We start from the raw sequence: 12,216 nt of genomic DNA on the forward strand, positions 1-12,216 counted from the left end.
TAAAGAATCAAAGGGTAAGAACAAAGGGAAAAAGAATGGGGGAAGCATAAGAACAGAAGAATAGCTGACCATTAGGGTAACCTGTTTACAAATGTTCCTTTGGGATCAAACCCATCTGGTTCCATCAGAATATAATTGATAGGGCTATGCTGGACATAACCTATAGTCAATTAAAAGAGAGTTGCCTGAGTTCACCTACAAATTAAGTGAAGTCTATGACTTGCTCAAGGCAGAGTTCACAGGGTCAAAGTCCAGATAACTAGGTTTAAAAAAAAAAAAGAAAAAACAAACCAAAACTAGCTGTTCATGTTCTCATTTCCCAGACGTTCCAGTCCAATAAAATTTAGCTATGTCATTGATATGAAAAACAAACAATCCTTGTTTATAATAAGAAAGAATTTAACTTACCCCAAACCAGAAGAGGGTAGAGGAGAGGGAAAACAATGCAACACACATTTAGAAATATAGAATTTATTTATATTCACTGTAAGACAGTTTCACATTTTGTGCATGGTTACCAGAAGAGATATAACACTCTCAGAGTTTAACATGGCATTATATTGCTATCAAACATTGCTTATGCTGTGTGAGCTGGGAAACACGTATCTTCCCCTTTAAAAAATTTAAGGCTTGGTTTCCAAAAAGTAATTTTACCACTTATTTTTCTGTTTAAGAAACTGGGAACATTCTGAAATAAACCTCAAATGGGTGGAGGGTGAGGGGCAGCATACACACCTGGCTCATTCATACTCCCATTGAAGACAATGTGATTTGTTGTTGTTAAAGGCCCCTCCTGTTTGAAAATATGTTTCGGCACAAAACCAAATCAGTAGATGGGAGAGGCACTAGATGTAGATCTTTAGCGTACAAACAAGGAAAACTTAAAACTTTATCACCAGCTGCCAGCTAAAAAGTGTTTATTCAAAATTCGCCTACCCATAAATGCACACACACAGTAACCTGCACTCACTTTTCTTTGGTACAGCTTACCAAATAGTAGTTCTCTTCTAACACACTAGTAAAAAAAAAAAAAAAAAATTTACATTTGTTTTCAACTTTCAGATCAAGTGGACACAAATCTGTCCTTTCTCCTAAAGAACGTCCTCCATTTTTCTTTTCGATCTTGCAGAAGGTAACCATGGAGGTAACCTTGAACTGATGTGTAATCTCTCTGTTTAAGTGATTGAAGGGGGAGGTGAGGGGAGAAGGAGTAAGAAAATTAATCATGAAAAGAGCTTGGGGGATTTTTTTGAGAATTACCATATCAACGAGTTCGAAACACAGTGAATTCCAAACGTGTTTTAGAAGCACTTTTTCCTGCCTAAGTATTTCGTTCAATCAACGATGACATCATCATTTTACAAAAGGCAGGATCTGTTTAAACTCAGTAAACTACCTTACAATTCATGAAGTTAATGCTATAACAACAACAAAAGCTGAAAAGGGCCCCCAGTGGGTTCTGCCTCTGGCATAAAGAGGTAGAGACGATCCATCCTGTAGAAGAGATTAACAACAACAAAAAACAAAACCAGTAAAACCAAACAATACTCCACTCCCTCACCAAAAAACCCCAACACATTCCATTTCTAGGGGCTGGTTCTGGGAAGCCAAATTTTATCACCAGGGTAGCATTCAGTCCAATTCAAAGAGATCCATTGCCCACAATCATCTTGCTGTAATTCTTCTGCTGCTCTTCCTTGAAGGTGTCCTTCACCTTTGCTCTCTTCAGCCCTCCATCCCTGGGAATAAAAAGGCAAATAAATAAAAGATACTCCCAATGATGAGTTAAAAGCATTAGCTGCTAACACAGGGTCGTGCCACGACACTTAGTGGCTGCCTGGTCAGCACTGGGGCAAAGAACGGGGGATTGGAAAGCAGAAAGACCAAGATTTCAGCGTCTGTTCTACCAGTCACCACATGTGTATTACTTTGGGGAAGGAACAGTCTCTCTGATGCTTGATTAAAATATAGAATAAAAAAATTAGGGGCACCTGGCTGGCTCAGTTGGTTAAGCAACCGACTCTTGATTTCGGCTCAGGTCATGATCTCAGAGTCGTGAGATCAAACCCTGAGTCAGGCTCTGTGCTGGGAATGGAGTCTGCTTGAGATTCTCTCTCTCCTTCTGCCCCTACCCCGCCCCCTGGCTTGCACTCTTGTTCTCTCTCTCTCTCAAAAAAAAAAAAATAATAATAATAATAATAATAAGTTAAAGAAATAAAATAAAATATTTAGAATAATATCTCCACTCAGTTTCTTTTTAGAAGTTAGGATTGCTATAGTCAAATATTTGGACTTTATATTAAAACTAGGATTGTTTACCTATCCTTTTCCCCAAGAAAAGCGAAGTATTGTTTCCTTTCATCTAATCAACCTATGTCTTACTAGAAAATCATCCAGGACATTTAAAATATACACACAAGTAATGGTGAGGGTACTGTATATGCATGAGTAAATTACTTAAAGATAAACGGGCTAATCCTTATTCAAATCTAATCCTATGTCTACCAAGTTGTATTTTCATTCAAAGCACTATATATTTCAAGTATTTGTAATCTTCCATATTCCAAAACAGACTCAGAATAAAAACAAACAACAAAATCATAAATTGCATTTAATTAAGCAGTGGTTAGTGCCTATGTAAGCAGCATTCCTTAATTCAGACCCTGTGAATCTTTGAACTCTGTCCAGGATGGTGAAAACACAGACCTGCCTGGGTTATAAGGGCTCTGCATGCCTTTCCTTCTTTGGACAACACAAAGAAACAACAAATTGGAAGCTCTGGGAGGAGACTGGACTATAAGGGGCCACAATGTCTCTCCTAATCTAACGTTTTTGATTTTGAACTCCTAGGAGAGCATGGATGGTGAACTTGCTTACTTCATACTGTGCCTGTTTAATTTTAACCCAGTTAAGCACAAATGTTTACCAAGTGCTCTCTGAGGATGATGAATGGATCATAGGTTAGCCCATGAACTCAATGCCATGAAGACAGAACTTGACCTACAAACAAACGCCTGCCTGAACCACTGCAATGTTCTGGCTTCTAGAGTCAAATCCAAGACACAGCCTACCAGTAAGTCCTCAACTTAAAATAGACTACAGTCCACACATCTTCCAGGGGCTCAGCTGCAGGAAATTTCCATGAAACAAGGTTATAAATTGTTGTTAGCTCCCCACAATTGTCCCCAAAAGCCTCTTTTATCCAAAGGAGCTGTCTCTAACTATTCACAGCATTTATGTGAATTCTGAAGAGTCAGAACTAAGTGGAGGAGGGAGAGGTAGAAGAAAGGCCATTCTTTCTTTCCTAAGGTCCAGGCCAAAACTGACAAAAAAGTTAGCAACGTTTGCCCCCGAGCATCCTGACATGATTTTGATGCAACTCACCTAAGCACTCAGAAAACTAACACTGTTCTGAGTACTCCAACTGTGACATGCCCCCTCTAGAGACTTTAAAGTTTTACCCAATTCCCCTTTGCAGTGGCAGCAGATCTGAGTTCCTAAGGAGGCCAGCAACCATATATAAAAGCCTGTTTGAGATGATACAATCAAGTTCCCATTTAATCTAGGAAAAAAACAATGTAGACATGTTCATTCATACCCAATGTGTGAATGACAGATACACCTGGAAAGGCAGTGAGTCTTTTTTTTTTTTCCTAAAGAAGAGGCTAGGTAATTAAAAGTAATCTTTTATAACAAAATTACATATGGCCCCATACAAGGGAATTAAAAAACTCTGAGGATCGTCTTTTTTTTTTAAGATTTTCTTTTTTAAAGATTTTATTTATTTATTTGAGAGAGAGAGAGCACAAGCGGGGGTGAGGGGCGGTGGGCAGAGGGAAAGGGAGAAGCAGACTCCCTGCTGAGCAGGGAGCCCGACATGGGGCTCCATCCCAGGACCCTGAGATCATGACGTGAGCTCAAGGCAGATGTTTAACCCACTGAGCCACCCAGGTACCCCCTAAGGATCATTTCTGACAGATTTTGCTTAAGCCAATCTGATTGAGATCTGTCCTGTGGCTGACTTGTGTAGGCTGTTATCTTTCAAGGACTTCTTCCTTTCTTTGGTTTATGAGGCTACTGATCCAAAGCTCCAAGATTTTCATATGGCTTTGGGGCAGGAGCAGGGCTGAGAAGTCAGGTGAGAGAAAGCAGGGTAAAGAAATGAAAACAATGAGCAAAAAAGAGGAAGCCAGATCCAGAGTGAACTTGGATCACTAGGGCATTTATAAACTAGGACCTGTGTAAGCCTGTCATTTGATGATGCTATGATGTCTGTAACTTAGTTTCACATATTCCAGCTTAGGTAGTGTGATACAAATGTTAGTTTTAACCTATTTTGACCCTAATCCTGACCTCCGGGCCAGTCAAGTAGCCCTAAATCAAGGACTCATACTCTGGGAATGGTCAGCCAGGCACTGAATTAGAAGACCACCCTCCAAAGGTACCACTCTAAGGCTTCAGTTGTCTTTGTCTTCCAACAACTTCCCAAACCTTGTTAATTCACATAAGGAATTTTAGAAATGGGTTTTCACTATAGAAATTAGTGGCTTCCTAATTAGCATAACGGATGCCAGAAACAAGTTTCTTGGGTGAAATTGGTTGTACTCAAAATATATGAATGGATAAAATAGTCTAGAGACTTTCCCCACCCCTGCATAAGGGAGTGTAAGAATCCAGTTAGCTCTAGTGCAGAGGCTGAATTCCTGAGCAGTCCGGAGTCCCACTGGAGGTTTACAAGTTCTTGGTTGAACAGGCTGACAGCCTGACTCAGCCAAATCTTGCTCCTAGAGCATTACTATAATTGCCTCCAGGAACTTTTCATGCAGTGTTTTCAAAACACCAAAAAAAGATAAACAGAAGGACTTTATTAAACTTACAAGATTTGAAGTATGATTAATCTCCCATTATAACGTAGATATAGTTAACCCTCACTGATACAGACTAAATGTTTATGCACCACCCCCCAAATTCATATATTGAAGACCTAACCCCCAATATACTGGTATTTGGAAATGGGACCTTTGGGAAATAATTAGGTTTAGATGAGGCACTAATCCTCAAGGTAGGATTAGTGCCCCCATAAGAAGAGATACCTGTGAGCCTGCTCTCTTTTCTCCCTCTCTCTCTATATTCACACAAAAGCAAGAAGGTGGCCATTTGCCAGCCGAAAGGGAGAGAGAGCTCTGACCAGAAACTGACCTTGCTGGTACCCTGATCTCAGACCTCCAGCCTTCAGAACTGTGAGAAAATACATTTCTGTTGTTTAAGCCGCCCAGCCTGTGGTAATTTGTTATGGCAGGCCGAGCAGACTAATACACTCACCTAAGTGCAACCTTCCTCAAACAAGCAAAAAATTAAATCCAGGGTTTCCATAACAAAAATATTTTACTTATTTCCTTCCAAGTTTTTAAGTTTTCTTCAATAGAGTTACAGCCAGCGTTAAGTATGAACAAGACCCTTGCTCCCAGGGTCCATTCCCCACTCCCAAATCCATTCTCACTCTCTTCTTCAGTAAAAGAACCTTCAGTTTTAGCTAGATACATGGCCTTCCAGAACAAAGACGGCACTCGCCAGCCTTCTTTGCAGCTCTTATCACATAACTTGAGGTCTAGCCAATGGGCAGAGGTGGAAGTGTCCATCCCGTGCTCGTAAAGAGACGGGCGCGTCCCTGTTTTCATTCTTTCCTGCCAGCCATTCTCGATACTGTGGAGTAGCGCTGAAGTAGGCATCCTGGACCCTGTCATGGAAGCACACTGAGGATGGGAGATCATAGAACGACCTGTTACGCCAGCCTGCACTGGCCATGTTTAAGCAAGAGGGGTAAACTTCTACCTTCTTTAAGCCATCGTCCTCTCAAGTAAACCACTGTCCCTTTCCGTTAAACCTCTGGCTAACCAGCACAACCAATGACATTATTAAAAGTGATTTTTTAATTAAAAAAAATGATAGATTTTTTAATTAAAAAAAATAAAAAAAAAAAAAGGTCTTACCAGGGAAGCTCAGTCAATCCTCCTTGCACAGCAATGGCAGACTTAACCCTGTTAGCAAACTGGACAGCGTCTTCTCCTTCCTGGGGAAAAGAAAATTATGCACATCCTGGGAATAGAGTTTTCAAATAATTCTTAAAATAAATACATCATAGTCTCTAGATTTGTTTGAAAATGTAAGATTCAGGGGCGCCTGGGTGGCTCAGTTGGGGTCATGGTCAGTTGGCTGGGGTCATGATCTCAGGGTTGTGGAATCCAGCCGCATGTCAGGCTCCCACTGGGCATGACACCTGCTTAAGATTCTCTCTCCCTCTGCCCCTCTCCCCCACATGCGCATGCCCTCGAGCTCTTTCTCTCTGTCTCTTTAAAAAAAAAGTAAGAGTCACATTTTAGCTCAGTTCTATTCTCAATCATAGCAGATATCATTTGTTCTATCAAGAAAATTAAGTACTGTATTGTTTAATTTTGTATCATGTATATATATTTATTATGCTCTTTATTAGTCTTATCCAATATTTAACATTCCATAATAACTGTAGGTTCACTAAACCAATAGCAACTATAAAAACTATTATGGAAAAGAGTCTCTGAATATAAAATAGCTGATTTGAAGAAACCTAAATACATTTTATTTTATTCATTTCAGACAGAGAGATACAGAACGAGAGAGAGAGCAGGAGCAGTGGGGAGAGGGAGAGGGAGAAGCAGACTCCCTGCTGAGCAGGGAGCCTGATGTGGGGCTTGATCCCAGGACCTGGAGATCATGACCTGAGCCAAAGGCAGACACTTAACCATGTGAGCCACCGAGGCGCCCCACGTTTTTTTTTTTTTTTAATGACCCATTTGCTGAGAAGGTACAAAGGAAGTCCAGCTCTAGCTAATGTGAAGAAAGGAGGCACCCAGGATTTCAGGTAAAAGTTTTCTCGCCTTGATCTGACTGGATAAAGCACCAAAGACCAGTTGTTATTTATGGATAGATACCTCTCTGGTCATCGGGGGCATGTACCACACGTCACAGACGATGGCCCAGCTGGTCATCATGCGAAGCAGGTAGCTCACCATGTTGTATTTACTACTGTTCCAAAATGCATCTCCAAACTGAGGGTTGTACTAAGAAAAAAGAAAAGAAAATACATTCCAGTTATGAACGAAGTGGTGACCTTTCTTATCCATGTCAGTGTTTCCAAGGTGACAAGCCAAACATCTCTATCAGACCCCAAGAGAAAGAGAAGCTACTTGGCTTGATAGAAATGAACAAAGGAGTAAACCAGGCCAGCTAACTCCTCTGACCTGAGCCCCAGAGTGTTGCAATATGAAGGTTTTCCACCTGAGTCTGAAAGATCTGTCTCCCCACTTAACTGAAGGTGGGTGAAAATAGACACGGTAACTGTTTTGCTTATTACTGTTTTGTCTTAGGTACTTAATACAATGCCTGGCACTCAATCCCCTGGTACCTATCAAGCAAACAGGGCAAAATGTAAACAGTTGGTGAATCTGAGTAATGAGTACACAAATGCCTTGAGGAAGACCTCACGCACAAGAGGTCTTCAGAATACGATGTTGGCTAAATATCTCTAATATAATGACATCACAATTTTTCTACCAACTAACTGTACAACTGTGAGGCAAATTACATAACATCTCTGAGATTCAGTTTAACTAAAGTTGTGGTTTCTAAACATTTTGGCTTAGCAGCAAATTGCAAATCATTTTCTTCAAATTACATCTAATGCAGAATTCCAGTATATAAAACAGGGGCGCCTGGGTGGCTCAGTCGGTTAAGCATCTGCCTTCAGCTCAGGTTATAATCCCAGGGTCCTGGGATCAAGCCCCACGTGGGGCTCCCTGCTCAGCAGAGAGCCTGCTTCTCCCTCTCCTGCTTTCCCTGTTTGTGCTCTCTCTCTCGCTCTGTCCTTAAAAATCTAAAAAAAAAAAAAACAAAAAAACCCAAAAAAACAGATGTAGAGAAAAGGGAACCCTGGTAAGGGTGTAAATCAACACAGCCACTATGGAAAACAATATGAGAGAGTCCTCAAAAAATCAAAAACGGAACTACCATATGAACCAGCAATCCCGCTTTGGGGTATATAACCAATGGAAATGAAAGCAAGATCTTGAAGAGATATCTGCATCCTCATGTTCATTGCAGTGTATTATTTACAAGAACCAAGATCTGGAAACAACCTAAGTGCCTGTCAACAGATGAATAAAGGACATGTGGTGTATATATATATATATGGAGTATTATTTAGCCATGAGAAAGAAGGATATCCTGACATTTGTGACAACACAGATAGACCCTGAAAGCATTATGCTAAGTCACGTAAGTCAGACAGAGAAAGAGAAGTACTCTAGAGTATCATTTATATGTGGAATCTAAAAAGCTGAACTGACAGAAAGAGAGACTAGGAGGGTGGTTACCAGGGGCTAAGGAGAGAGGACAAATTGGAGGAATCGGGGAGATGTTGGTTGAAGACTACAAACTTTGGGTTCTAAGATAAATAAGTTCTGGGGACCTAATGCACAGCATGGTGACTATAGTTCGTAATACTGTATTATATACTCGAAAGTTGCTAAGAGAATAGATCTTAAATGTTCTCACCATAAAAAAGAAAGAGTAATTATGTGATTTGATGGAGGTGTTTGCTAAAACTATGGTGGCACTCATTTTGCAATATGTCAGTGTATCAAGTCAACATATGGCATACTTTGATGCTATCTGTCAATTATATTTCAATAAAGCTGGGGCAGGGGAAAAGGTATACAAGTGCTTGTTATTCTTACAGATTTTAAGGTTGAGGTTATATCAAAATAAAGTTACCTAGTCACTGCCCTTTTGGGGGGCCAGGGAGGGGCATCTATTTTACCTTAATTGCAACTGGATGTATGGTTCCTCCAATTTCAAAGCTTCCCTTTTTAAACATCATGACTGAAGTGTTATTGATGCAAGTCCCTGCAGAGGGGTGGAAAGGAGGTGGTGAATATTTTTAAAGGTGGTCTTTTTTAAAATAAATTTTAAAAAGGAATTATTTTGATATAAAATAATCTAAAATATTCAGGGCGCCTGGGTGGCTCAGTTCGTTAAGCGACTGCCTTCGGCTCAGGTCATGATCCTGGAGTCCCGGGATCGAGTCCCGCATCGGGCTCCCTGCTCGGCAGGGAGTCTGCTTTGCCCTCTGACCCTATCCCCTCTCATGTGTTCTCTCTCGTTCTCTCTCTCTCAAAATAAATAAATAAAATCTTAATAAATAAATAAATAAATAAATAAATAAATAAATAAATAAATAAATAAAATAATCTAAAATATTCAAATCATAGCAAAATTATAGTTTACTATCATTTCGTGAAATAGATCAATCCCCACTTAAGTATGTAATTCAACAGCTCTAAGCAAGTTTAATAAACTTTTACTTTGTTATTGAATGCTCTAGAGATATAACTTTGGCATAACAGGTGACAATTTCAATACTTTAAAATAAGGACCTTTGAGGGGCCCCTGGGTGGCTCAGTCAGTTAATCGTCTGCCTTTGGCTCAGGTCATGATCCCAGGGTCCTGGGATCGAGTCCCGTGTCAGGCTCCCTGCTCAGCGGGGAGTGTGCTTCTCCCTCTCCTCCCTGTTTGTGCTTTCTCACTATCTCCGTCTCTCTCTCTCTCAAATAAATAAATAAAATCTTTAAAAGATTAAAAAATAAAGTAAGGACCTTTGAAAAATTATGAACAATACCTGTCCAAGTTCATTACCCAGAAATGACTTTTAAGATCAAAAAGGCACGATGACTTCCAAAAACAAAAAACAAAATCAAAAACAAAACACCATGACTTCCATCAAATGTCAGAAGAAAGCAAGGGATTACTAGCTCAGAAAAGCGCAGCTCATTCCTATGGGACAGCAGAGATCTGGACTAAGAATGCCAAATCTAGAACAATCCAAGTCTTCATACACTTTTTTTTTTAAAGATTTTATTTATTTATTTGTCAGAGAGAAAGAGAGAGAGCGCACAAGCAGGGAGAGCGGCAGGCAGAGGGAGAAGCAAGCTCCCCGTTGAGCAAGGAGCCCGATGTGGGACTCGATCCCAGGCCCCTGGGATCATGACCTGAGACGAAGGCAGACACTTAACCGACTGAGCCACCCAGGCGTCCCTCCTCATACACTTTTCACGCTTGTTGTTATCAACTAAGGCTTGGTATGCAGTCACCCTTTCTTACCTTCAGGAAAAATTAATATGGGTAGTTTTTTCTTATCAGCAATGTGTTCTTTTAGTCTGTGAAGAAAAATAAAGGATCAAAATGCTACCTTTATAAAGGTAGAGGTGTGAGTCCTCTTTGGTCTTCTTTATACTCTACTAGCACAAATATAATTGTATAGCAAGAAGGAGGGAAAAAATAAGACATAAGTAAAGGAAATCAACTCAAGTTGGCCCCTTTCTAAAAAGCATAAGGTCATCTGAACTATTTCAATTTCTCTAATTTCACAGTGAGCGACCTTCAGTGCTTTCTGCCTACTCTTAAAAAAGAATGCGAGGTAGTCATGTGACATGTGCTCTGACGTCCCCATGTCAGGAGGTTTGTGCCCTTTTCCATGTACTTATATTTTGTCATCTGAAAAATGGGAATACTGGTTGCCGGACCAGTCTGCTTCGTGGCTATTAAGTATAAAGAAGCTCCTTAAATGAGTAGGGCTCAGCTTTCCTGTGACACAGACACCATAAAGCTGAGAAAGCGGCTTAGGTCCTGCCTTCCCTGCAGCCAGCCCTGTATTTCCAACTGCTCACCAGAAGCTGGTGGCTCGGATAGAGACATCACAGCTGCCAGTATCCCAATGCTAAATAATCTCCAACTGCGAAATAGTTTTACTGACCTTAAACAGATTTCAACAAGTACTTTTCATTTTACTCTTTTTTTTTTTTTTCAGGGGCACCTGGGTGGCTCAGTTGGTTAAGCATCTGCCTTCGGCTCAGGTCATGATCCCGGGGTCCTGGGATCGAGCCCTGCATCGGGCTCTCTGACCAGTGGGGAGTCTGATTCTCCCTCTGTGCGCGCTCTCTCTCTCTCTCTCAGATAAATAAATAAAATCTTAAAAAAAAAAAAAAGCATAGCTCGCCTTCATGTTTCTAGAAGCAATAACCCAAGGGCCTTCAGTTAAAGGCCTCAGGCAAAAAGCTGTTTCCCAACAAAGGCTTCTGGTAGCTCATCTCTATCCCAAGCCCTAGAGGTTCCTTCTGTTTCATAAAAAGCATTAGCTCTGTCTGTCTCTAGATGGACTTAAGTGATAACGGACATCCAGCAAACAATCAGCCATCTCTTTACTCAGCAAACAGTTACCAATTATTTAACTTTCAAGGTAGTAAGTTTTAGTTCTGAAAACTCAGTGACTGGACTATACCTAAGCCACAGCAATACAAACGTATGGGCCTTCTAATCTCGTATTTCCCATTATGACTACAGACTTAAAATTTTTAAGAACGTAGCTAAGGTGATTCAGCAGAAAAAGCTAACCACAAATAAAGCTCCATACATTTTAGGTTTAATCCTTAGTACTGCCCTGTCTTCTTTGGTGGGAAGGTCAAGATTTATCAGAATTTATGCTACCCCAAAGGATACTGAGTAATGTCACTGCTTACCTCTTAGTGACCAAGTGTCGATCCTTCATTTCTGAGCGTTCAAACCAGACATGTGGACAAGCCTTGACCATAGCTCTCTGAATAATTCCCATCAATCCACCATGGACCTGGCCAACCTAAAGTACCATGAGAAAAAAAAAGAAACATGTAAAAGGCACAGCGAGGCAAAGAAAGCTTTTTTTTTTTTTTTTTAAGTACCAGCAAGTTCTTATTCCCCACCAAGAGAAAAGATTGGCTTTCTTCTACTGACTGAAGTTCTTAGTCTAATCAAAGGACATGAATGGCCAAATGTAAGCAAAAGGTATTCTTTAATAGCACCTTTGAATTTTAAGCTTAAAATGTTGCTACACTAGTTATACTCTAGCTTTAAAAAGTAGAAGTCTCTCAGCTTAGTCAAGATAAGATAAATGCAAGTTAAAACTACACTGAAATACCATTTCTCACTCATTAGACTGAAAAGGACTTAAAAGCTTAACAATGCACCCTAAGCCAAGGCTATGGAAAATGGCACTCAGGGGCAGCTGGGTGGCTCAGAAGGGTAAGCGTCCGACTCCTGATTTCAGCTCAGGTCATGATCTCAGGGTCTTGAGATCAAGCTGGGTGTGGA

The 12,216-nt window shown here is 40.5% G+C and overlaps 1 protein-coding gene across 2 annotated transcripts in view; it reads right to left on the reverse strand.

Moving 5' to 3' along the window:
- Positions 1–460: 460 nt before the first annotated feature.
- The window catches only part of GPAT3 (glycerol-3-phosphate acyltransferase 3), a 61,674-nt gene continuing 49,918 nt past the window's right edge, over positions 461–12,216 (reverse strand). Inside the window, exons 8-13 of one of the 2 annotated variants that reach the window (XM_035004612.1) lie at positions 11,610–11,725; positions 10,195–10,250; positions 8,855–8,940; positions 6,969–7,097; positions 5,991–6,070; positions 461–1,739 (exon numbers count right to left, since the gene is read on the reverse strand). In XM_035004612.1, coding sequence (XP_034860503.1) covers positions 1,643–1,739; positions 5,991–6,070; positions 6,969–7,097; positions 8,855–8,940; positions 10,195–10,250; positions 11,610–11,725 — 564 coding nt within the window. In that variant the 3' untranslated portion in view covers positions 461–1,642. The remainder of the gene's footprint in view (positions 1,740–5,990; positions 6,071–6,968; positions 7,098–8,854; positions 8,941–10,194; positions 10,251–11,609; positions 11,726–12,216) is intronic. The other variant, XM_035004613.1, reaches the window with a different exon arrangement.

The sequence above is a fragment of the Mirounga leonina genome, unplaced genomic scaffold (genome assembly GCF_011800145.1).
Source record: "Mirounga leonina isolate KUSES-001 unplaced genomic scaffold, KU_Mleo_1.0 Mir_129, whole genome shotgun sequence".
In the NCBI taxonomy this organism is placed as follows: Eukaryota; Metazoa; Chordata; class Mammalia; order Carnivora; family Phocidae; genus Mirounga; species Mirounga leonina.